The sequence below is a fragment of the Catharus ustulatus genome, chromosome 5 (assembly GCF_009819885.2).
Source record: "Catharus ustulatus isolate bCatUst1 chromosome 5, bCatUst1.pri.v2, whole genome shotgun sequence".
NCBI classification, from domain to species: domain Eukaryota; kingdom Metazoa; phylum Chordata; class Aves; order Passeriformes; family Turdidae; genus Catharus; species Catharus ustulatus.
The window spans coordinates 42,145,991-42,173,712 of record NC_046225.1 but is presented as its reverse complement, the minus strand read 5'-3'; the positions used below and the strand labels follow the sequence as shown (position 1 = coordinate 42,173,712).

Sequence of the window (27,722 nt, the reverse complement as noted above, 5' to 3'; positions counted from 1 at the left end):
ATTACTTTACCTCCATGAACCCCATTCTCTTCATAGTAAAGCTTATACCTCCACACAAAGAATATAAGCTTAGTTAGAAATGAGATGACCTATTTCCCCATGCACTAGGACATTCTTTACTTTACATACTTAAAGAAAAATGCAACTGAGTACAAGCAGGTAGAATTAACCTCAAAAGGTTTTGGTTGGTTTTTTCCTTCCAGTGTTTTTACTTGTTAACAAATCAAGTTAGTTTCACAGTCTCTAGGTGTCAGTTCTCAGGGAAAAAAAAGATCAGCAAGTTATAGTCACAGTTTTTAACAAGTTCTCAAAGTTTCATAATACCTCATAAAACAAGTATCACTTACATCTCCACCACCCAGCACAGTGATCCATATCGAACATGTGCCACAACAGCGAATGCACAACATTTCCCTCACAGCACTGTTCAGTCAAGTCAAACTGACATGTGAGAATATGGTACCCCACATTTCCATTTTTCCCCTTTCCCCATCCTTAGTGATGACAGGTATCAGGTCTGTAACCCAGCTTTGTCTTGAACAGCCCTCAGGCAAACATTATGACTCTTGCCTTGCAGACGTCATGAGGGGCTTCACCTGCCACTGTGGTGGGACCATTCTGGCCATTCTGGTAGCCACAATGATTGGGAGCACAGAGGCAATGCCCATTGCTCTCCTAATGTCTTAGGAAAAACAGAGTTTAACATCAAATCACTAGAAAGAGGTGACCTAAATGCTAAACAACATCCTACATCCTCACTGCTGACAGGACTATTCATTCCACAGCGGACAGGCTCTATCCTACCAACAGTTTTCTCCCTTTATATACACACTCCCTAAAACACACACACACACACACACACACACACACACACACACACACACACAGGTTCTTATTATCAGACAATGGTTGAATAATCAAAGGTTAAGAATCACTCCCATCTCTTTTTGCCCTGTTGATATTTTAAAAACAAAAATCAATTCAATTTATGCATCATTTATAGAAAATGTTTTTAACTCAGCTTTTCCACATAGGGATTGGGAAGGTAATGGCTCTGCTGCAAAAAGAGGGAATAAAAGTTTCCCAGCTCCCAAAGGATGATTTATTCCACACTCCCCAAATTCAAAAGTGAGGTTTCTCTTGCGCACAATAGCTAATAATCTGAATTCTTCTTTGGTGCACTATTATTTCACTGACAGAATTTACTGGCAATGTAAAATATAGGAGAATATTTTGTTCTGCATATATTTTGCACTCCCATCTCTTTTGCATCTTATTTCTCTTTCAGTACATAGAGTTTAAGCCTTCACAGCATTTACAATCCTTTATTTTATGTGCCCAGCTCAAAAATTACCCAACTGCAATAAAAAATAAATAATTACAATAAGAATAGAAGGGCTTTTTCTCCTTAGCTACACATCAGGCACCTGAATTTAGGTCAAGTCTCTGCTTGTAGAGTCAACACTTGAATTGCTGGTCATGGACAGGTCACTGACAATACAAAAGGAAAGCAGCATTGTGTTGGGATAGTGAGGAAGAGCCAAGTCCAAGACTTACCCAGCAGAGGTCAGGCTAAACCAAAACTTCAGTGTCATTATGGGTCCTAAGAAATAGTCTCTTAGTCCTTCCCACTGTTTCCCCTCAGAATAAAACAGTATTTTTACAATGTGACAGATACCTAAGAATTTAAAACAGCAAAGACTTAAGTTTGTTGGACAAAATACCCTTGAAAAAGACTAAGACAAAAGCATCTGATACCAAACATTTGAAGAACTCCATATTATTGTTGGGTAAAAATGCATTAATTAAATGAAATAAGAATGAAAATCCACTGTAGCAACATAAACAAAATATTGTGCATGCTCTCCAAGAGTATTTCAAGTGCATTTTGTGTCAATACACACAGCATAGTAAATGCTCCTAAAAATATACATTGATACAGGTATTCAGAATGACAAGGAGAATAATGAAGAGTCTCAAGAGTTTGGAAGTCATCTGTCCACAAAATCAAAACAAATGCATCACGCATGTGATTTAGCACTTAGCACAAAAAGCAGAAGACAGAAAACACTTAAAACAAGACTCGTGGAGACAGAATAAAGTAAGCCTGCATAACGTGCTCATATGAATGTCAAAGAATCTACATAGGCCCCCACAGCTTTCAATTAAAAATGTGAAAATACTACAAAAACCTAATAAAGGAGATGCAATGTTCAGTATCCCAGTAAGTTGCATTCAAACAAGCTAAATAGTAGAGAATGTACAAAAATGAACAGAAAAGTCAAAAAGTGCAGCATCAAACATGTCTGTGTATTTGCGATATGTACACATACATGCAAACGTGCATTAATTGTTAAGTAAACTTTTACAATCAACATAAGTGTTGGGGGGGAGGTTCAAAACATGTGAATAAGATTTTAGCATGGTAAGATGTTCAGTAACATTTCTTATGACAATCAATACTAGAACATTGCAAACAATGCTAATTACACCCTGAATGTTGTCTGAATCAAGGGGTTTGACACCTCATCCAACACTAAGTATGGCAAGCAGCAACACTGCATTTTACAGGGGAAGACATCAGAGCTATTACATAGTCACTACCTTAAGGAAGCAAAGTGCCCCAAGTTTGACCTAAGCTGTTGGTAGCCAGTGAGTTGTTAATGCTTAAAATGCCTAAGTCTACAATCCAAGGCAATGGATTTTACAGTCTTTCTTCTTGTAGAAAAGACACCTGCACTCTAGGTTATGCTTTAGTCTCCTTTTGTTGCTGCTTACCAGAGAATGTCAAGATTGGCGGAGGCAACTCTGGATCGCTTCTGGACCTCTCCCCTTGCTCTTCTCTTGGTCTCAGAAAGGTTTGATTGCAACTGTCTCCCTGAAGCTACAGCATGCAGAAGTCTTATCCCAGAGTATACCTTCTTTTTCCCTTAATAGTCACCCAAGTCAGAGATTGTGCACTGTCCTCCAAAGGCACCTAAGGCCTGTGCACTGTCCTCATAAGGCATCCCTGAAACTGCCTTATGGTCTCTGCACCGAGGACAGTTTATTTTCAAGCGGATCACAGCCTTTGAGATGCAGCTCTATTCCTTTTGTTCCACATTAAGTGGACACATGAAGTCCAAATGTTTTCAATTACTATATTTACAGAAGAACTAGAATTGGTTTGCAGCCACCTGTATTGATATTTACACTTTGCTGAAGGGCTGCTTTCAAGTCTTGGCTGCACAGAAAGTTTAAAAGAAAACACCCCACCTCAAGGGAAATAGAGTTCCCAAATTACTGCCGTACCATTATAGGACACAGTTTTATCCACATAATACATGCACAAACCTTTCAGCTCTGATTAAGAAAGAAAATATGGTCACATAAGAGGTACTGCAGGGATGCCAGAAGTGGTTCTTTTCTAAACAGAATCTGCATTAAAAGTGAATTCTTCAGCATGCAACTTCTGCAAGGATTGAAAAGACTACACCTGATATCTAGAGAAGTAACTTGCAGAGTGTTATATCAATTAGCTCAACAACAGTTTCAACTGAGGATGAAATGAAATACAAATTACTAGTAAATACTACCATTACTCTTTACCATTATCTCTTCTGCAAAGCCAGAATCAATTACGGTGATTGCAAAAGCTGGAACAGCCTCCCTCATTGCCTGAAAACTACTAGAACTTGGGATGAAGTCAAAAGGGAGATACAATTCGTGTCATGAAAACAAGACAGACACCACCAGTGGTCCTCCAGACATGACCCATTCATCTGTGTATCCTGCAGACAATTTTTCTTGTATCTGCTATGCCAGCCACCTGTGTTCTATCTCGCAGCTAGTGATTAATTACACTTCAGTGCAGCAATTCATCCAAGTCAGACCTTTGAAACAGAAAGCCACTGTGGGAATCTTATGCTTTGCTTTTTAAGCGCTTTCCTCTACTGGTAAAACTAAAAGTAATAAAGCCACATGGTATCAAAAGGTAGTATTTTTGACTGCCATGTGGTATAGAGAAAAAACCCCAAACTGTTAAGCATCTTCATATTAAGTACTTAGCTGTCACTTATCACATCTATGTTCAATGAAAATTTCTTCCACGGAAGGGAAACATACCCTTTAGACCTATAACACACATGTACAAGCAACACTGTTCAACACTTCTATCAGCAATGTGTGCTGATATCCCAGCTTAGTCCTTGCTGCACTTTACCAACCATGGAAATGTCTAATTGCATTCTGCTTTTCCAGACCAGAACTCCTTGTACTGCAGCTCTCACCACTTTGTTGTGTTCCTCCGTGCTCATTTCAACAGCTCTTGTTAAAGACTAGCCAAAATGTAAGTCTGGTTTAGACAGGCAAATCACCTCATTCATACAAAGGCAATCTTTAAGCCTGCCTCAGTAAATTAAACTTACAGTTATAAGAAAATAATGAGAAGCATTCCCATGGGCTCATCCAAAATGTGCTAGCTATGAGATGCAGCCCTGAATAATTACAGCACAAGTCCACCTTGGGAGACAAAATACACAGGATTTAAGAACAGGGTGGTATTTTCCCCTTCTGCTCTGTTTATTCTGGCCAATGTCACTACTTACTTTCTTGGGTTATTCCATCAACAAGTCATAAAACCGCATGAAAAATGCGAACAAAGACACAGAAGTGCTATGCAATCAATAAAATCATTATTTTTTGCAACTAAAGCAATAAATTGCTAGATTTAACTAAATATTCTTCTAGATAAGATCATTAATGACAAAATGAGTAGTCCTTGAATTAGGCGTGTAATTTATTTTAGTGTGGGACTCAAGCTTTTGCTTGAAGCCAGAGTGATTTGCATGTAGTACTCCCCAAGTAAATTAACAGAATTTGCTTTGGTTTAAAAAGCATTGTTTGAACACAAAGATTTAACTCCTTTTGAGAGGAATGGTGTGGCTTCACAAGGAAGAGGGTGAACTACAATTACCTGGGATCCCTTCTGATCTGAATTTTTCCTATGATCCTGATAGTCAAGGTGTACAGTCAGATGCCAGTCTGTACAGGCTGTTGGGATGACTGAAGGCAGGGTATGGAAGAGCCTGCATACTCCTATTGAATGTAATATAAGTTCTCATGCCAAACTTCTTATGCATGTCATATAACACTAACAGCAATCAGTATCAGCCTCAAATATGCCAATTTGGACATACCTGTATCCTGTGACTCATGCTATCACCTTGGATGTGTTAGTAACAGCTGTTCAGGTAATAAAACTGTAAAATGTGCCCTTAATGCCATTAACTTATGTATACTTTGAACAGAATAGTTATAATGAAAAATCCAAAGTCAGATCTAAACAGTGTTCTTGTTATCTTTCCTAATGCATTGTTAGATTTTGCTAGTGATGCTACGGAGTTTGTGCATGTTTGGCATTTTCTCCTTTGTTTTGCTGGCAGGACCAGGGAAGTCCCAGGGCTGAGACTGGTGGAGAGGCGATGTTCCCAAGGACTGTACAATAGAGCAGTGTTTCCCAAAGTAGGTTATGTGAAGGACGAGTAGAAAGGCATCAGAGGGAGGGGTGACTGTGGAAAATATGGATGATATCATCCTCAGCATGAGCAGATCTTTGAAAAAACATGGCAGTGATTTATTTTCCTGGTAGAAGATAAGGAGCTATGCTTCCAAAAGTTGGGAAAGAGCAGACCTATCCCAGTGTTTCCTTGTTTCACTGAATCCTTTTAACCAAATAGTTCTGGAAGCATGGACAACTTGGTTATAAATGGCCACGTGCTCAGCCTTTGTCTTAAGCCTATGCCCAGATGACCCATTTTGCACATTTCAACCAAGACTAAAGTGACCTCATTTTCAAAAGTGCTGAGCACCAGCTGTTCCTATTGTGTTCACAAACCACACTATAGGTTCCTGTTTTCAAATTCTTGACCTCAAAAGAATTTTGAGGCAGCGGAGTGTTATATGTTCTTCCACTTGCCATATGCCTATTTATTGTAGTTCAAATATAAAAGTCAACTAAAATCCTGAATGCAACAAATAAGAACAAGTACTCTTGTCACTAGAACATAAGTGCAACATAAGTGAGCCACGTGATCTAAAAAAATATTTTTGCACAGAAGAATGACTACATTGAAAGTCAAAGTATTTTGACTTTCACTCCTGGTTTAATTTTCTTTAAAGAATGACGTAAAAATGGGGGAACAACAGCATCCCAGATGCTACACCTGAATTTATATTTCTGGGATTAAGTTTCTTTGTTACCTGCTATATAAAGTTAGGTTAAAAAATTCAAGATAATTTTGCTATAGTTTTTGGCTAATGACTTTTCCCTAACTAACAGATATTTTGTAGTTTTAAACTGTTCCTTAAGTAGTTTTAAACTGTTATTTGAACATACCACTGTCATCTCCAGGCATAATATCACATTGCTTGTACAAACAATAAATACAACTCCTTATCTCTCCCCTCAAACAATAAAGCTTCAAATCAGCAAAATCAACAAAACAACTTACTTATAAATCACAAAATGAGCCAGGTTGATGATCAGTGCACAGTATTTATTTCTGATTTTTAAACTAAGCTGTTTTTTAATAAAAAGATAGCAAGAAAACCTCAAAATACATTGATCTTGCTATGACTTCATGTTGATCTCTATTGAGAAGACACTGATTTGCATTGCATTGTATCCCAGTAAAGCATCCTATGTGTGAGGAAAGCACCACTGCTTTTGGGCATAAGCAAATGAATCCATATAAAGACAATACATAAATGCACACCACCCGGTAGTGAAAAATACCATAAATTTTCTCTCTCCGAATGCAGTATTTTAATATTCACAGTAACTTGAAGAGAAATTGATTGTTCTCCCAAATCCAATAGATCTTGATACCCTGCTTATGTTGATTAGCCAGAGTTCTGTTTTGATTCCTCTATAAAAGTAAACTTGGTCTTGCTTCGTACTTCTAGCTCTGTGGGAAGGGAGCTTTCCTGAAAGCAGGGTGATTGGCGCAGGCAAGCACCCAGAAGAGAGGAGGGTGAGATAAAGGCAGGAGGGTTCAGGGTAAAGGCCAGGAGCAAAAATGTTTTGCTGTTGCACAGATGGACTCTCATCTCTGAGAACCATCAGTAAAGTAGACATACTATAGTAACTTAAAATCAGTGGTTTGATATGGTTTCCTGAAATTCTCCTCAAACTTGGTGACATTTTACAGGTCAAATTGCCTGCAAATGTCATAGGAAACTATCTGAAAGTTGCTGGTAAAGTGCGTATTAAGAGGTAACATTTTTATTTTATTTTGAAAACAATTCAAAATAGAGACACAGATCATCAAAAGACCCAGGATGTATGAAGGTGTTTGAGCGGAGACAAGGTAACGGTAAAGGAAACAAATAAAAATGGTCCCTTTCTCTTGGTGACACAGTCTTTGAAATACAACTTGTTTCCTTGGTGTGAAGAAGATTTGTCAGTGACCTTTTGAGAAAAAAAGGCTATAAATCCTGCCAAAACCAGCTTATAAATCTCTTCACACATCAGTACTTTTGGCATCACTTGTACTGCTGATGCTCTGAGAATCACCAGAAAGCATATCCCACCCTTGACCTCCAAAGCCAGACCACAGCATTTCCAAGTATTGCATTGGCGGCAAGGAACAGAGATTTGCTAATGTCACAAGAAGAGCTGGCTAGTCTTGTTTGATGAACTACCCTAAGAAAAGCTATCAATTCAATATTAATTTGATCCTTAATGCTATTCTTCCAAGCAAACTATAGCTGCAAACACAATGAGGTCATCTTCTATAATCATGAAGGTATGACAAGCAACATAAGATTCCAACTTTTGTGATTCACACACTAAAAGGAAAAACTATGCAGAGCAAACATGAATTTCTTATCTACAAAACCAAGTTATATCTTTTCCTTTTCGAAGAACAAAACCAATACAACAAACCCACCCATACCAAGAAATATCTAAGCATAATTATGATTTCTAGATCACTTTAAACAAGCCATATAAATACTCTTTATATACTCTCACTGCTGCTCTGAACTGGTTCCAGGCAATTTACAATTTTCAACACACCAACAACCATGATATATTCAACAAATTAGCCTGCACTACACCCATCCTTTCACAAATGCTTGGTAAGAAAGCTTGGTTTTGGCAGGCCATCAGCTCCTTGTGCAAGTGGTCTCAGAGTCCCACCACCCTACCCCAATGTCATCCAAACCTGTTTGGGCTGTGAAAGAGGCGACAAGAGGGCAGGCAGAGGATTTACACTCATATAAGTATTTCTACACAAAACACTTCAAAAAATGGCAAGGTTGAGATGCAAGTACTAAAGAGAAGATTTAAACGCAACTACCAACATCAGTTCTCACAATTAAACTCATTAGACTTCGGCCTTTTCCTTCTGACTACATTTGTGTTTTCAAAGATAAAAGTAGTCAGGCCAAGAAAAATACCTCAAATGCTCACACATTAAATGCAGCTGCTTAGCATATGTCATTACCACACTGACTTCAAAAATACTGAGCAACTTAAACCTGCAAGCCACTTGGCTTTAGCTAGAGATAAATGCCTGAGATAAGAGAGGTATAATTGTTCAATGTAATACTGTAGCATGTTTTATATAAACATTTGCTTACACTGCACTTCATATATTTCATTTCAGTGCTGTGAAGCGCTGCTGAATGTTCCAATTTTATTTATGGCCTGCTCCTGCAATATTTACACATCCAATGCTCCCCTTGATGCCGAATTAAATACACTATCCTAGCTTCAAAGCTGAAAGGAGCACTTATGCTGTACAACAGAGGGCATAGCCTACAGGTTTCTAGCAGTTACCCAGCTTATTCCTCTCCACTGCTGAAAGAGGAAAGGGAAAAATTGGAAAATAATGTATTAATTTGTGAAGAGAAAATGAAATTTGGATTAAAGATAGCTTTTGAATTTAGTAAAATGTTTGTATTTAACTATAATTTTTCTATAACCTAACTATTAAGTAAAGTAAAACATCTGAAATTAGGGTCCCCACAGAGGAGACATGTTTGTAGACTTCTTGGGCGGTTTGGTTTCATAATGGAATGTGTGGTCTGACACTGCTGTCTCTCCTAGCACTGCCCTGTCAGTTCTTCTACATCATAGCTCTTGGACAGCCTCAAGCAAACCTGACAGAGAGGGGAGCAGCCTCAAAGGTCTTACGTTCCCACAAGTCTTGGAGACCCACCACAAGGTGTACTGAGCAAAGACTGAAGCTAAAGCCTAGATATACAAAGAGACATCAGACTACCCAGAAGGGAAAGATGAGAGAAAGGGATGGAAAATACAGCTCACAAAGACTTCCTGGATTTTTTCACCTTTTGATTTTTTTCCACTTTCCCTGGTTGGGACTACCAGGGAAAAGTCCTGCAACCTCCACTCAAGGAAATCTCCCTTTGAATACTTTAGTCTTTTCTGCTGTAAAATCAAGGGGAGGGACTGCCATTTTGCAATGACTGCAAGGCACAGGTCAGAATCACGGGAGGGAAAGGTAAACTTCATGATGCCACACCAGCACATATTTCAGCAAGGTGTGACATCCACCACAAAACCCATCATCTTGCCCTGATTTTAGGACAGTCTAAAAGTAATACTCAGCAGTAACCACATCTAGCTCCAGGTCTTCCCCTTCTGTCACCTACATGCTTTTGACACAAGTGCCTCCAGGTCTTCCCCTCCACCTGTAGATCCTCCTTTTCACCATTGTGCAAGAGGGGATCGCCAGCCTACATGCACATGGGGGACCATGCTGAGGGCACCACTGCCACAGTATTAGCAGCACTCACTTCAGTGACAGCTACTGCAAAGATAGGGAGGGTAGTGCTCCATGTCAGCATGATGATCTTTCTTTAAATCAATTAGGAATAAGCCAACACCACTAATAAATGCAGGACTAAAGCCTACTGATTTTCATACTACAAATGATTCTTGGTCTTCCCTGAGCATCATCAAGTGAAGTCCAATTTTGTTGCCTGGCTCTGTCTTACAGAAACCATTCTACTGCTGCCAGCCATTAACTCAGGCCCTTGCTTTTGCACTCATGCTGCAGTAAACTAGCAATAACTCAGTTAAAAATCAATAGAATTGTACTGCTATACAAAGAAGAATCTGAGCCCATGGTCTATTAGGTGATTTTTAATGATCCTACAATCAGAGAAACCAAATTAAACATTTAACATTTGACTTTTGCTGCTGCTTATAATAGAGATTAAATAGAGATTAAAATTCCATACTTTTTTCAAGAATTCACAAAAAAAAAAAGGCTCCAAATCCTGCAAAGGACATTTGCTATGTTTTCATTGTGCACTAGAGTTTAAAATGCTAGTCTTAAAATGTGGAATAGTAGCTTCAGAGTCTAAAATCATGGACATTGGAGGTGCTCTGGTTAAGCACCCACAGACAGATTGGATCACGGACTGGAGCAGAAAAAAGTCAATGTCCTGTGAGAATCTTGGTGCTACAATGGTGTTTAAGAACACTTCTGCAAATAAAACAAGAAGTGACAAATTCAAAGACTGTTGAGAGGAAATTCTTCTATTTCTTTTTAAACTGAAGTGTATTATGAAAACCTCATCACCTTTTATCATATTTACTGTTTTATATCCTATATTTTCTAACTTTTGCATTGTTTTTTCAATGTTTATATTTTACTCCTGCTAGGAAACACATGCAACATCAATTACAATTACAGCATGCACATCTAAATAAACACCTGCAGATGTACACAAAGTATAAACAAAATACACTCACATTGGTATAAAACCCATCCTCCTCAAGCAAAACATATTAAATGGATGTGCTCTGATGTTATATTAACAAGTAGCATATAGAAACCTTCAGAAGGGTGGAGATTAAAAAGAGCAGTCTTAAAAAGAACATACTTATAAATACATAAGTATAAAGTAAAATTATATATAACATGTATGAATAAATTATAGCACTCAGCACATGCAGCAAAGTTATTTTGTACATACACAGCAAAAAGATGATTCCTGTGAGCATCACTGAATGTGCATAGAGGATCTCTTGGGATGGTTGGACCATGTGCAGTGCATACAGACAATCTCTGGAAGAATCACCACACACAGTTGTCTCCATTCACTTCTACAAAACACACCTGAAATTTATTTCAGAAAGCATATTTCTGTTATGCTGGTCTATGAATTGACAGGGTTTGGGGACATATTTTGATGGATACTTAGGCAGCTCTGCAGAGAGACAATGGTGACTGTATTCAGCTCTACACTCCACCAGTGTTTTCAAAGGCAACCCACTGAGCACATGGATAGGGTTAGTTCAGGTCCATATGAAAATCCAGGTATGTGGATTTTGAAATCCACACAGTCCAATTTATCACACTTCAGAGATGTTGAACATTTCCCTTCCTTCAAAAAACAGCACTTTTATGGAGACACCCAATGTGTCACTAGCTCAGGAAGCCATGCTGAAAAGTTATGGCCTTGAGCTATTAGCTGAATCAAGATTAATCTTGTGAGCCAGTCAATGCCTCCAAAATAAGGAAAAGGGATACCTTGGAGACATGAAACATTGGGACCCACTTTTGCATCCTTTTCTCAGGTTAACGCTGCCTTGAAACAGCAGTTCTGCTTTACCAACAAGCAGAAGACTTGGAAACAACTAGTGCCTTGGCACCAGATCCTGCTTGCAATTTGAATCAGGAGTTGACATTTTTGGAATATCAAGAGTTGATATAACAAGAAATTTCTGATTAACGCAAGCCTTTCATCTAGGCATGTGTCACCTTCAAGATGAGACAGCTCATGAGCCCAGAATTCAGAGGGAAAGGAAAGGAAGGAAGAGAAAAAACTATGTGAAAAGAGTAAATGGAATTACAGAAATAATTAAGAAATTCCTCTTTCATGACTTCAGAAGAGACTGTGTGATGACATGAATCTTATTAATATCCTAGTTACAGGAATCTGCAATGTGTATGTTTGTTTGGAGAGATGGGATTAATGTTGCCTCTTGACCTAACAGCTGATCTGCTGTTCTACCACTAAAAATAGCTTCACATGTGCATATATTTCTCATTATTAGGAAAAGCAGCAAAAGAGGACAGGACAAAACCTAATGCTAGTTTAGTATTGACAATGCACACAATTCAGGGCTGCCACAGGGCAGCTCCCCTCATGCAAGGTGAGTAGTTGTCACTCCCCTAACACTGCCTGGTATTACAGAGTGTACCTGCAAGTGAAATATGATGAGGACTGCTAAACAAACTGTATTGCCTGAACCAACTGGCAAAGGATGGGAAGTATACCAGTATACCACACACTTGCTTTCTCTTTCCACTTCCTTAGATACCTGTTTGTGGTTATGGTTGGACACAGCAGGGTGGGCAAGACAGACTTGACAGACTTAATTGGCACAGCCACTCTTAGTTTCTTACTTGTTGCTGGAAAAACATAATCCAAAACTGCTATTGAATGGCAACATATACCAGAGCAGGTTTTAGACTGTTTTTTTCCTCCTTGCTGGTCCCCCATAGCAAAATAGCCCTCCCAAAGTTATGCACAGCAATCACATACATGCATGCAACCATTCAGGAGTACATCAGAGGTCAAATGCTCTGATCTGCAAAGCTGGGTTTGAAGCTAATTTGTTATTACAGATAAAATGACACTTCCCATGGGTAGCTGTGCTGTCAGACAATTTTGACACACCTAGTATAATAAAGCTTGGTTTGACACCAATCCACTAGTAAAATTCAGTATCAACACTTTTTTGTATGCTTTCTCACCGAGTGATCCATACCATCCTATTCAACTTCAACATTAGTTAGTGATTAAATTATAAGGACACAGGCATGTTAAGCTTTTTACTTCTACTCTTTCAACTTACCTCTTCCTGATTTAATTCTAAATGCAATCTACAGTGAAACACTTCACTGTACTTAAATACACTGCTGTGGGTGTTAAAAAGGGATCACTGTTACGATAAAAACGAATAACCATGAAAAGCCAAGTGTACTGTATTGTAGAGCCTGTTGGTCTGTTTGGAACAGTCAGCACTGCGATAAAAACCGAATGAGATTATCAACTGGAAAAAAATGTTGTATCAATTTTAAAATAAGCTCAGAGACATGCAAATGAAGGAGCAATGGTCCTGATTTAAATACAGCTCGTTTAATGGTTTAAATTGAAACCTAAGAGTGGGCTAGTAAAAGCGAAGCATACTTCTCATGACCAGAACACAACATCAGCCTTCTCTGGCAGTACAGCAGCTCTGCCCATGACACCTCTTTTTGTGCTCTGCCATCAGACCCACACTTGTTTCTGGTAACCTGCCCCAGTTTCTCAAGTTGTCCAATCTGTGGCCCTAATTCAAAGGCAGAACTCAGTTAAAAGGGAGCATTACTCAGCCGTTACAGCAACATCTTCCTCAGCCTTTCCAATTCTCCCATGTAGGCAAAGAATATGTGCAAGAGCAATGGGTACATGCATTGTTCGTGGAAGGAGCATTGCTGTGTGTTAAGGTTTCCTACTTAAATAAACAAAACTTTGTGCATTTTTCCCACTAAAGGACAAAGACCCTCAGGGCCTTAAGGTACGTTCTCATGTAGAACCATTAGCTCACACACACACAGAGCACAGGCTCCCTGTGTATCCAATTAAATAAACTTACTTAAATCATATTTCACTGTGCTGTACAACAGGCAATATGGCTGACCACATCTGGTGAAAAGTTATTGTGTGTGGCTCTAAGATAAACAATACCTTACACAGCTACTCCAGCCTTTGTGAAAAGAGGTAATTAAGAATGTGATTTTTAAAGAGAGGTTTCTAAAACATGCCTGAATTTTACACCTATGGTTACCAAAGAATATTTCTGCAATTAAAATAATCACACACATTGAACCTAAGACTGATTCAGAGGAAAATGCCTCATGATTTTAGCAAAAAACAAAAACTGCAAAATGTTTCATTTAGAGATGGCTATATATTTTTCCAACAAAGCTGGAAGAAGTTGTTCAGAAACTGAGATTGCATTAAAGTTGGAAGGAAAAAAAACACAGAAAACTGTTTTTTGCTTCTCTGTTTCATGAAAACATTTCAGTCAGATCCATTCCTATGCAGACATCCCATGAAAATATACAGTAATTTCACGACCATAAGGCACACCGGATTATAAGGCGCACCTCCAGGAGGCAGCAAATTTCACAACTTTGTACATTATATAAGGCACAATGGACTATAAGGCGCACTATTTTTTTTGCAGCGAGGAGCTGCGCCGCACGCAACAAAGTAATGAATTACTAACGGAATCGCGCAATCGCAGGGTTTACTGGCAGGTACTCAATTTGCAAACATTTTTCACAGATTGGTGTAGCCTTTAAACGCAGCACCACGTGCCCTCCCCATGCGCGGGGCCCGGCACTCCTGCCCGCCCCCGGCTGGTGAGGCGGGGCTCGGGGCGGCTCGGGGCTGCTGCGGCTCAGGGTGGCCATGGCTCGCACCTCGGGGTTGCTGCGGTTCAGGATGGCTCAGGGCTGCCACGGCTCATGGCGGCTCGGGGCCGCCTGCAGTTCAGGGCGGCTCGGGACCGCGGACGGCTCGGGGCACCTCGGGGACGGGCGGGCTTGGATCGTTACCACTTTTCCCCTGCCGGGGCTGTGCAGGCTCGGATCGGCCCCACCACCCCCTCCGCCGGTACTGTGCAGGTTCGGATCGGTCCCGTTGCCCCCCCGCCAGGCTCGAGGTGGCTTGGGGCCACCCGCAGCTCGGGACTACCCACGGTGCGGAGCGGCCCACGGCTCGGGGCGGCGTGGGGCTGCCCGCACCCTCTCTCCCCGTGCGGCTGCTGCTGGCCAGGGGCTGCCCGGTCCCGCCCACCCCGCGCAGCTCCTGCCGGCTGCGGCCGCCCGCTCCTGCCCCCCCTTGTGGTTTGGCTCACGGTTCGCATTTCCGGGTTGGCAAATTTCACAACTTTGTACATTATATAAGGTGCACCAGACTATAAGGCGCACTTCCGGGTTTGGACCAAAATTTTAGTCAAAAGGGTGCGCCTTATAGTCATAAAATTATTGCAATTTTAAGATTTCACTCTACAAATTCAATGCCTATGGAACATTTGTATCTAAAGAGAAAGGAAAAGTAACTGCATCCATCCATTAAGAAAGCAGAGACTAAAGATCTATTTGTAACATATTACAAACCCCTAAATATTCCCTGAAGATGGACTTCCTTCAAGCATAGTTTTTGACTGGACTAGTGCAAGAGGAGGAGGTCAGTGCATGGATAAACAGCCAGCCAATCTGCTCCCACCTGTGATCCCATCTCCTCATCCATGAAACGGTCCTGAAACCAGAGACTGAGGGATTACTTGGGCCTTGGGTGAACTTTCCATGGCCACTGGTATTTGTTCTCCATCTCTCAAAAGAGGTGTACTGCAGACATGCCACATTTACAAGTAGAGGTTGCAGCTGCCCTAAACTTCATGTTAAAGCCAATAAACTTCTCTCCCGAAGTTTCTGGTCACTCTACTCACCCAGCCAGCAACATAGTAATTACACCTAAAAGCACACAAATCTGAAGAAAACCTTATAAAAAATATTTAGTTTAATGTTTACATGTTGTGGCCACAGTATGGTCCAAGAATGCAAACTCTCACAAGAGCAGAATTTAGAACGTCCTACGAAAATGAAGAATAGTATTTCACTCTAAAATGCTATGAAAATTTAACAGGTGAAGTTAAGTACCACAATGAAATTTAGTACATCATCTTTACTGACTTATAGGATAAACAGTCCAATTTATAGTATTTATAACATTATCACATATGGTCAGAAGTTCATCTACAAACTAGGTCACAGGTCATCAACAGGAAATTCATAGGAAATTATGGAGGAAATGAAAAGAACACAAATGGGCAAGCAAACTAATTTATACAAACTAGGTTCTCCCAGCACAGCTTCCTGTGTTATGATGAACTCAGCTTTCATATTGAACTTTGCCTTTTCCAGGTCGCATTAAGTACGTTTTTCTGAACTGTCTATTATACTCTCCAAGCCTCAAAATGTGAAGGTCAGATTCACTAAAAAGCGCCATTCAGGATTTCTTCTTTAAACAATATAGCTGGGAAAGGACATAGTAACAGAAAAGGTGTTTTGAGATCTTTAAATGCACATTTATCACTATTGGCACCTCAACAATGGGTGTACAAGATCCTTCATTGACACAAATACCACAGTGAGGACAGATACCACCCAAACACAAGAAAACATTCTCATATTCCTTCAGTTCCAGCATCCCAGCCAAACTGCACCTGCACTCTTGATCATGTTTGAGAAGATGACAAGTAATATGTGGGAGCCTGTTCTACTCACGTTAGACACTTTTCAAAATAAAACACCTGGTCAGTAAGGCACAGGGAGAGACATCTACAGTTCACCTAGGTTATCTGGACAACTTTTGAAAATAAAAATTGCCAGACAGAAGCAGTTACTGCTTAGTTATTTAGAGCTGAAAGCTGAATGCACTATACTGCCTATGCCTTTAATGTATCTCACAGAAGCAAAAGTTAGGAGTAACTTTGCAAGACAGATACAAAAGATTGGCAAGAAGCATCAGCAGTCTCTCTTCTTGCTCCTTTCGTTAAAACAAAAGGACCTAGTATAAATGTGATCAACTTTTTCTTCATTCTTTTTCACAATACCCAAATAACCACACAGGTCCACAAAATAAATTCAGTTCAAGTTAATTCTTACTCTGGTGCTTTCACACCCTATCAAATTCAATAAAAATACTGAGATCTATTTTTTCAATATCACAACTTGAAATTTCTAGTGAATTGTGCATTAGTAGCTATCATCTGCAAATAGCATTTCCCACTGCATCAACAACACTCATATACTTTAAAAATTATAGGAATCACATAATCTACAATTTGATGAAAAACAGAACTATTTTTGGATTGTGAGGAGTTGATTGACAAGGTAGAAGTGATAACAGTACTGAATAACACTCATTCCACATCATTTACTGCTGGTATTATAAACAGGCTCTTTTTTGGCTTGTAGGAAGTGAGATGGAAAATTCTAAGAACACAGTGTTGATCTGAACACAGGATTTCACTTGCAGAATGAGGACTGCTATGTCCACACTGAACACAGCTATTATTGGATGTCTGCTCCTGCCTGTCATTACCAAACCAAAGCCTGGGTTGAGAAAGGATCCTTTTTTGTGATGGGCAATATTACCATATAAAACAAAGGAGAAAATTCTCCTACTAAACCGATTATAACAGAAGTGCAGAGAACTGCAGAAACAGTTAAAAGTACCCAGGAAAACAAAGTCAATGACTGATACAACTGGGAATACCTCCCTCACCTACTAACTTTCAAACCCAGTGATTTTAATCTCTCTTTGAGGGAAGGAAATGGGAAAGTTGCTGTCCTCTTTATAATGAACTCAAGCCTGTTGAAAATCAAGTTTTCTTGTTTCAGTTACCTTTTGCAGCCTGTTTAAAAGCTGCCAATACAGATCAGGATTCTGTCTAAACTAGACTGCTCTACCCACTCCATCATGCTGCACACCCAAATATGCTTGCTGTAAAGTCAGGTCTTCCTTTTTTCCCCGCCCTCTCCACAGGCAATTTGAGGAAGATAATTCCAGCACCTATATGTCATCCAAGAGTGAGATACAAAACAGCATCAGCAGAGCAGCCAACTCAATAAGATATGCTGAAAAAAGGAAGCCAGTAGCTATAAACAACTTTCATACCCTTTCATAGCTACAGGCAGTCACTTGGGAGCAACAAATTCTGGTTTGGGAAATTTTTGCAACTTCAATATTCAAGCATTTTCCCTAGGACTACTCTGGTTGCTACTGGCCTTGATACCAAAAATTCTGCAAGAACAAGTACAGAAGCACAATTTCCTGAGACTCTTAGAAAAGCTTCTAACCCTTGTTTCTGCTTCCTGTCCTATTTAATTCAGTTAGAAAAAAAGACCTATAAATGAAAGTATTCTGTTTAAATTCAGGCATTTAGGTCTCAGTTTTAATGGTCACTATCCTTTTTCCCTCATCTGATAAAAATTAAACCAAATGGTTAGACAGAATTGCATGAAGTGTTAATTAGTTACTTCTTACAAGGGGCAATCTATATTTCTAAGCTAAGATTTGTATCTACACCACCAAACCTATCAGATTTCCAGTTTTGGTAATTCAATGGCAGTTTTGTCATTTAAACTAATGGAAAGAATAATGTTTTTCACGGAAAAAAACCAAATATCATTAATATTGTGTTATTCAGCAATTCTTACCCAAGCTCTAACTTAGCTGACTTAGCTGTCTGGCCATTTCCAACTATGTAAAAGCATGTTCAGGGGAATCCAAGAATAACTATCCAAAACTTTTTTCAGCACTGCTTTACTTGAGTCATGGCCCAGAATCCAGATGTTGATTCTGGTTTAATGCTGTTCACAGAGATATACTACAACCTGCTATGAGATGTAAAGCAGGGTCATGCTAAAGAACCTTCCTGGAAAACTGAAAAGAAACCCCCCATTTGGGGAGGATTTCTATAACATGCTTAGCAAAATAGAATCTTTCTGGTCTTATGATTGTAGTTATATGTGTTTAAAGTGTGCAAAGAATGTTACAAAGATGGTAGTTTACTCTGGGATGAACTCTCCAGCATACAAATGAAGGCCTATTGTTGCTCACAACTGAGCAGGTCATCAAGCTAACTCAAGGTGATCTGCAGAGTCCTCACATTTCAGTCCCAACAAATACTGCATTTTGCAAAGATGTGGCTGCTATTCAATTCCAAAATGGCAAGATATTCAACACCCTTCAGGTTTATCAAGTGTTGCCAACAGGGTATAACTTCTACACCTGTGAAAGACTGGGAGCTATTCGTGATGAATCAGTACTGTGTTTGCTCTGAACCCTTGTCTACTCTTGATAGACAAGCTTCCTGTATCTTCAGTAGTCTATCATGATACCTAGTATGCATACAGAAAAATTACTTCAATCACAGGACTACCAGAAAACATAACTAGAAATGTATTCAGATGCAGACTGACACTCCAATACAAATGTCAATGACAGTCTTAGGTGACTTGATCCTGGAGCACCTCTGTGTCCCCCAACCTGGCCAAAGGCCCAAGAAAATCCACAAAGAGAACATGGAGATTTTGAATGCAAGCAGGAACAAGGAGCTAGGAAGGAAAAATAACCTGGAACTTAGCCCTGCAGAGATGAGTGCTTTGAACTGAGATAGAGACAAACAGGTCTAGGTAAGATAGGCACACAGTCGCCTCTTTCTTTGTTATACTCAGTTCTCTGTGATTTTACTTCTAAGAAAAGAGACACTCTGGATCCCCACACTCATAGGTCACAACAGCCAGCAAGAGCAACAAGTACTCAACTGCAGTTAGAGCAGCTGAATGCACAAGCAGTGTCCAGGACACTGCCCACTGTCTAAAAGGGAACTCATGGGTATGCAGAAAATGTCTTGGTATCTGGTGGGCAAGGACCAGGCATACATGTGACATAACACAAGGCACAGCACCATATGTGAGGTAATACCGCATATACAACTTCAGGAATGAAAAACAAAGGAGAAAAAAAGCTTGTCTTTTGTATTCTTTCAGGCAAGAAACTGGGAAAAAACCAAAATTAAGTAGAAATTGTGCAAAAAAGACTGGTCCATGAGCTTGAGTCAAGTTTGTGGGCTGAAGACACAGCACACTTAGATTCTTCCCCCATAACAGAATGCAGTGAAAGTTCCTAATTCTCTGTCAAGGTAAGTGGATGCCATAGAGACCCAAAGGGACTGGAAAGATACAGTGAGCCCAGTAGTAACCTCCCAAGCAATAAAGCAGGCACAGCCCCTGAACTAATTGAACAGAGTGACCCTCTCAGGATCACCAAAGACTGAAGCAAAGGAGACAGAGCAGGATCCAGGAGGTAAAGCTGGTTCTCTTAGCCATTGACACCCACACACTCTCAGTTTTTATTGTCCTTGTAATGGGTCTGGCTAAAACAACACAAAACTACTCAAAATTCAGGGAGGCAAAGAGATCACATTACCGTTAAGAAGATATATGGGAAAGTGTTTCTTAATACCACAATTTTTTAAAAAGAAGGTGATGCAATACTGATTATTCCATTAAATATTAACTACAATACAGCTGCTTTCAAGCTACAACATATTCCTTTAGGTAAGTGAATTAAGGGACAGGAGAACTGAATGAGCTTTGCACGTATCTGACACTTCTCAATTATGTTAAATTGAATTTTTCAGTTCATGTGTAATTATCTCCAAATACTAATCTTTAGACTTAGAGGTTCAAGCTTAAAAAAAAAAAATATTTAGGACTCTCAAATTTGCTTAGATGACTCCCAAGAGCCTTCTTAACTGTTCAAGGAGCTTGAAGAGTTTGTCCTAGACCTTTCATCAAACATTCCTGAAAGAGAGAATGAGGTTATCTTTTCCTCCTACAAATTTTAATTTGCATACAGATACCATCAGTTGGATAGCAGGGTTACACACTTCTCTCCTTTCCCTTCTGCTTGAACTTGGTAATCAAACTCCAGTAACAGCAGGCAACACTGAGAATGAATTTTACTCTTCAACTTTGAAGGACTGAAACCTCTGCAAGGAAAATGTAAAGCAAAGAGCAGAAAAGTAACTGCATACTTTTCAGAAGGTAACCTTCAAATGACCATGTTCTGGAATTAGTTTTTACCATTGCAGAAAGCTCTTCAGACACTCCTCCATGCTGTGTGTATTAGACTGTTACCCTACACCACCTCCCTCTCAAATGTTACCTCCAACACCAAAAGTGTCAATTAAAGTAACCAAAGAAGGCTGCAGGAAAAGTTATGTCTTTCAAGAGTGTTACTCAGTTCCGGTAATATTTAATGGCTGGGTCAATCACAGGATGCAGCTCCTCTTTCTGCTAAAACAAAATCCAGGATTTGCTTTTGTATTTAGAAGGAAAAAAGAGGGGGAGAAAAACCAAAAAGCTTCCAATATTTGAAAAGCTATATATATTATTTAACTGATTGGAGACCTCCTAAGTTGCATTAAGTTTTATCCTGCTTGGCAGTTGCATAAGATTTCTTTCTTTTCCCTTAAATTAAGCAGCAATATATCAAAAACCTAAAGTGTATTTCCCCCTTTTCAGTAACAGGTATTGCATATATGTATATGACTTGCATTGGATTCAAACTTTCAGCATTTCTTGTCACACAAGGTCAAAGTTTTACGTTGCCGTAATTTTCTTTTTCAGTGTTTTTTCTCCAAGACAGTCCTCCACTGGGAAATTAATATTCTGCATGAACAATGAACTCCTTGCATGGCCTTTGAACCTAGTGGTTGCTAGGAGGCCTAAAGAAACCCTGGAGTACAGCCTATTTAATAGCACGTATCAAGAGATTATTCAGAAGCAAAAATGTGTGATTTTCTAAATTGTCTGCTTTTTTCCCTCCTTACTTCCATCTCCATTCATCTGTCAAACAATCTTTAGATTTCATATGAATTGCATCTGCATCAATTTTCTATAATTATGGGCAGTTTGTTCCCTGAGTATTGAAAATGTGACTGGCCAGCCACCAATGCTGCTTCAAATCAAGCAAGTATCAAACTGCTCCTTACTCAGTTTTACTGAAAAGGCTGTTCAAAATCAGATGTGCTTCACCACTGTAGCATGAGGTTTGCACTTCCATTATAAACATGGTTCTGCTTAGACTCTGTATTTTCCTCATACTAAACACCATGGCATTGACTGCAGCACCATTACTCAGTATTTCTCTGGGCTGAAAGAAATACATATAGCTTCTACGTGCTCAGTTCAGGCATACTTGAATATTAACATTTCAAGCTTTATAGCATCTTACTGAAGGTCGTTTTATTATATGCATTTCCATTTTTCCCCAAGCATAGTAATTGAGGCAAAACCCCAAGGTTTCTTTCCCACCCTCCACCCCCATTCCAAACAATGAGGCATTTAATTAAAAGATAACCACAACAATGCTAATGGTGATGAGGTTAAACGGTTGGATAAACAGAATGCAGCCCTCTGAAAAGCCCATGTGTTTCAGGACACTTTCTCCCCTACAACATTATGGGTGACAAAGAAAGTATTTGTATTCCTGATCCCCACAATTTTTATGCCAGTGGACTTCCTACAAATTTCCTGCGAGGAAGAGAGTTTCCTTCAAATAGTGAGAAGTATTTAGACACAGTAGCTATTTGTCCCAAAACTAATATTTGGAAAGGCAGGGACAAGAATCCTCTCAATATAAATGAATGTGGCAACTATCCATTATGAGAGAACAATTACATTTCCAGATAAAAGCCGAATAAGTTGTTGTTAGGGTTAAAAAACCACCACCAACAACAACAAACCAAAAACCAAAACCCAACAAAACCAATAAATATTTGCTGATTTTAGTTGTCAACATGTTCTCCCTCCAACAACTTTAGCAAATTAGTAAAACTTAACACGACATCTGTCCTTCATTTCAGTTGCTGCAATTGAAATCAATGCTCTCTATATTCATAAACAAGTATTCTTGGTCTGGAGATTACTTTAAAACATCTATAGCAGATTAAAATTCTATGCCTCCTCCGGCCCCTCAAGGACACAGGTATCTGCCAACAAATGCAGGGTGACACATCTGATTCTGCAGATTGCTGGAGCTCGACTGTCTGGTTGGATTGTACCAATTTTACCAACATAAAGCTTTCACAGAGCCATACCACTTCGCTGAAGAATTTAAAAGAACCACACCACTTGGCACAAAATGCTCACGTGAGCTCCTTCTCTTTTAAATATGGGCTTTCCCACTGAAAGAAAGGCCTAAGAAGTACTGACTTCAACAGAAGTGACACAGGGTATCTCACTCTGGGAATACAAGGACATTCATCCAGAACAACAAAAATCTTTGTGGCATTAAGCTTTCCAGACACTTTCAGGTCCTGCAGTACCAATGGAACAAATCAACCACAACCATTCTCCTCTTCTTCAGCTGTTCAAGCATAAATTATCCTTGTTGTTGCCACTCACTATGTGACTTCTCAGGAACCAGAGTACCAATTGCCAAAATGGCACAATATTTTCACACGGGCAGATTTTTCAATAAAATGCATATTATTTCTCTTGTGCTTGGGCATTAAAGAAAAAACAGTGACAAGACATTTTTAAAACATGAGAAACCAATCCTGACTAAAGAGATATGTTTATTAGGGCCAGAGACAAGAAAGTGAACATATAACTGAAAACCACAATCTTTGGCACAACCTTTGCAGCAGAAATGGGGCGGGAGGGGACAGCAATACAGGACTGGAGACGTTTTCAGTAATGCATTATAAATACCTTAGTTTTTTCCTTTAAAGGAATCTGCCTACTCAACCTAAATTGTGCCTCAGAGGGAGAAATGTGCCTTTGTGATAAATTGGCATTTGCCATCATAATAATGAAATGTTATGTCCTATCATCACAATAAACAGGCAGCAGAACAACAAAGGAGGTTTCCAGGATTTTCTACCCCCGGCCCCCTCCCCATCAGCATTTTCCCAAGTCTTCTTCTGGGTGTTTATGAAATGCCTTAATTGCAAGCCATTAAGATGCATTTCTGGATGGACCAGATTCTACTAACAGTACTGAGGCTTTCCAAAATCTCACCAGCACTCCATCAGAGGCCAAGCCTCTCCCTGATGCCTGCCTTTCCCTGCACTGTTTTTTGTTTTGTTTGTGCTTTCTCTTTCCCATGCACAAACATGTTGGTGCAGTGTCCATTATTTCCCTACGGCCTTCCTTGAAAGCCACTGACAAATGAATATACATGCACGTGTGTGTTCCACCACATACACAGGTCTGGTCTCCTTCTACACCTCGAAAAACAAATGCAAATGTGTTTACAGTCATTTTCACCAACACATGCCTTGCCATTGCAGAAACATGCAGCTGAAAGCCAGCGAGTCTGTAACAAGGCAACTGCGTTTGCAACCACAAGTAACCCTTTTCCTTTCCAAAATGGAAAAACACGAAAGCCTGATGAGTTAACTAGAGTTAACTGCATTTAAAGAGGACTGTGTGTGGGAGCAGTAAATATCCAGCACATGCTTTTACGCACAAAAGGCGCAAAGGGCTCCATGCTCTGCACATCCAGTCATTTTTGTCTGCTCTTCCACAACAGAGATGCAACCGTTTCTCTCATACATTTTATTTCACTCGACTAATAGATTTTAAACACCATATTGCGAGGACCCCGCTGTGAATCTTGCAGAGGTACAAAATGGTGGATGTACGCTATTTTTTTTTTTTTTGCATTATTCATAACAACTCAGCCTCCCGATCGCAGGCTCCCCTCCGTACCCACCAACACAGCCTTCCCGGCCAGACACACATCCCGAAGCAGCCTCGCAATAAAGCTCTCTCGCATACACAAATTATGTTACAAACCTGATGTCATGTAGCCCCGTGATGCCTGGGAAATAAAAGCTGGGGGGAAGTGCTTGTGCAGTCGGTAGTCCTTCTCGCTGCGGGACCTCATGCGGTCTGAGGCCCGGTCGGAGAAGTCGGAGCTAGGCCAGGCCCGCCGCAAGGTCGTACTCCGCGTCTTCTTCATCCTGAGGATGCCCGAGCCTACTCCTCCCGCCGCAGCATGGGTCAGGGTTGCGCGCTGCCGGGCATCAGCCTAGCGCGGGCACCGCCGGGGCGCAACCTGCGCGCATCTCGCCGCTCCCTCTTCTAGGGCGCCAGCCGCAGGTCCCTTCCTTTTTTTTTTTTTTCCCCCTCGAATGATCCAATTTTACACACGTCCCACAATGCATTACACTTCATTTGCAATCGGTCCGGCTTATAGCTCCCAGATTTGCGTGGAGGAAAGGCACGTTATGTGGCTTCTCAGGCAAAAAAAGGAATGGGGGGAGGGGGGGGGCTGAAGGGGGGCTGGGGACGAGAGATGTGCAGCGTGGGAGCTCGGGGGTCCCGAACAATGGCCCAATTCAGCCCGGCCGTGCTTAGCCAACTGTGAGCCCCGACACAAAAGGCCCAAACAAATGAGGAAAATCCGCGGCCGCCGGCTGCGACCCCGACCGCGGCGCGCCCGGCGCTGGGGAGGAGGCGGCAGCTCCCGGCGCGGCGGGAGGAGCGGCGGGAGGAGAAGGAGGAGGGAGAGGAGAGGAGGGAGGGCCCACAGACGCCTCTCCCGGCCGCGGGACGAGCGGATGCAGCCGCGACCCCCCACCCGCCCCACCGCCGCCTCCTTCCTCCTCAGGCCCGCGGCACCCGGGCGGCCGACAGCAGCCCACGGCCCTCGGCAGCGCCGCGCCTCGCCATGGTGGGCGCCGACTCCCGCCCGCCTCTCCCCGGGGCTGGATCGCCGCCGGCTCCGCGCTAGGGGCGGCCGGCGCGGGGGGCGAGGCCACCGGGGAGGCCGCTGGCCGCTCCGCCCGCCTGCCCGACCCGCCCGCCGCCTGCCCTCCGCCCCGCCGTGCCAAGAGCAGCCGCTGCCGGAGCGCCGGGCGCCGCGCCGCCGCCCGGGCTCATGCTACTCCCGCCGGAGCCGTGCTAGTCCCACCGGGCTCCGCGCTCCCCCGCGCGGCACCGGCTCGCAGGCGCCCGCGTACAAAGCCCCGTGCACAGCAGGGACCCGGCCCCCTCCCGCTCGCTCCCGCTCCGCCTCCTTTCCGTCCGTCCGTCCGTCCTTCCTTCCTTCCCCGCGGTGGCAGGGACGGCGGAGCGCCGGGGCCGGGCGCGCAGCGCTGGGCACCTCGCACTGCCGAGCTGCGGCCAGCGGGCAGGAGAGCGGCGAGCAGGGCGGCCTTGCGGGCCGAGCCCTGGCCATCGGCCCCTTCGGGCCAGCTGCGGGGCGAACGGACACGAGCGAGGGAAGCGCGCCGGAACAGATCTGTATCCCCGGGGCACCCCTGCGCCGAGCCTGCGGGGTTCACCCACGCATCTTCCGCCACCTTTCCCCATCGGCGCCCGAAGAACCGGCTCTTTCCAGGAGGGCCTAGTCAGTCACATCGCTGCATTGAAAGCCCACCACACTCCACAAGGGAATCCAGGACACCCGGGCTGCCCCCCCTCACTGGTGGGAAGGGGGTTGCCCACTCTTACATATCTACGCCCGGGGCACCCTCTCGAGTGAGGTCTGGCCTCCTGGGCATTTCATGAGCTTCAGTCAACCAGAACAGTGCAAAGGAACTCGGTTCCTCCTCAGCAAGACAGCTCTGAGCACGCCTGGTGTCAGGTGCTGCCACCGTTACCAATGGGGACAACTGCAATGCAGGCATGTGAAAATGTTGCTTTGCAGCTTTGTTAAATTACTTACATATTTACATTTTTATAATTAATTTTTCTTACAGTGATTTGTGTCACATTTCTAAGAGCACTGAAAAACAGAAGACTGTAATTTTGTAACTGGAAATTTTCAATAGTAGTGAACCAGTAAAAGGATGACCATCAGAGAACAAACAACATCAAAGCCAGTGGACCACGAGATATTATCCCTTAGCTGCTTTGCTGTATGGCTACGGGTTAGTCATTTCAGTAGCCATCTCAGCCTGTCTGGCTGTGCTACTGCAGACAGCACACACACAGAGCATTATTCAGGGGTTCGTATATGGAAGTCACTCTCACATGAATATACATGAATGAAATGAAACTCAGCAAGAAAGTTGAAAGCTAAATGCTATGGGGTTCTTTCTCATTCAGCCTCATATTTTTCCAACTGTGAAAAGCTATCAGAAAAGACATGTTTCCACTGATGCTTTGTGTACTCGTAGAAACAGGAAAAAGTTGAGAAAAAAGATGGCCTAGAGCTCCTCTAATAAAAATAAGATTTTCCATCATGAAACTTACTCATCTAGCAATTTACTCATCAACCTACGCAAAACTTATAATAGAGCATGTTTTCACCCTCTGACCAGAAAAACTGTAAGAACTTTTAGAATCATTCTATTTTTCTCCTTGAAGGCTGAGGTTGAGGTAAACTGGTTAGCACTACCTAGCTATTTTACCAGATGTAGAAGCAAATTAAATTATACCTAGGAGCATAAATTCACATTGCACTGAACGTTGAATGAATGACGGCTTTGCTTTTCCAGCAGTCAAGAAATGGGTGAATATAGCTGGCCAGCTTACCTCAACTTATTTCTGAACTAAACTCAACTTTTCTCCTAGTCTAGAGACAGCCCTAGATATCAATCTGTTCCATTAAAAGAAAACATGAGACAAGAAACAAATAGGAATCAGCAATGAGAAGGAAAAATGAGGTCAAGTAGAAAGACAGAACAAAGCAGGACACATACACAAACGACAACAAAAAAGGCCACCGTGATCCTTACGCTGGCTTTCTGTATAATTATTTCCAACTAAAATATTGCAACAAGTATCAAATAAAAGAAGATGGGATGGTTCTGCAACTGTCAGATAAAGCACACATCCCAATTCTTTTCAAGCAATTTGCTGTGCACTAATAAACTGGTGACAGAAGCACAGAAGTCTTTCAATTGGCTTTGACTTAATTCGTACACTTCCATGAATTGTCACAAGAGTAATACAGTGCATACAATTAACACATGGTATCTTCTACTTATCAGTTGTAGGAATTAGACTGGTTCATAGTTTTGGGTACAGATAATGATGCATTGTGTGGTAATTTTAAACAAATAATAATTTGCTCATACAACTATGAAAGGAGGTGGGAAAAGAGAAATA

General features: G+C 41.5%; 1 protein-coding gene across 5 annotated transcripts in view; it reads right to left on the bottom strand.

Moving 5' to 3' along the window:
* Positions 1-27,722, bottom strand: part of STOX2 (storkhead box 2) — a 151,599-nt gene that overhangs the window by 53,518 nt on the left and 70,359 nt on the right. Inside the window, exon 1 of one of the 5 annotated variants that reach the window (XM_033059598.2) lies at positions 24,459-25,115. The exons of 3 other annotated variants lie outside the window; for them this stretch is intronic. In XM_033059598.2, coding sequence (XP_032915489.1) covers positions 24,459-24,624 — 166 coding nt within the window. In that variant the 5' untranslated portion in view covers positions 24,625-25,115. Of the gene's footprint in view, positions 1-24,458; positions 25,116-27,722 lie in introns of those variants that run through there. One more of the 5 variants, XM_033059599.2, reaches the window with a different exon arrangement.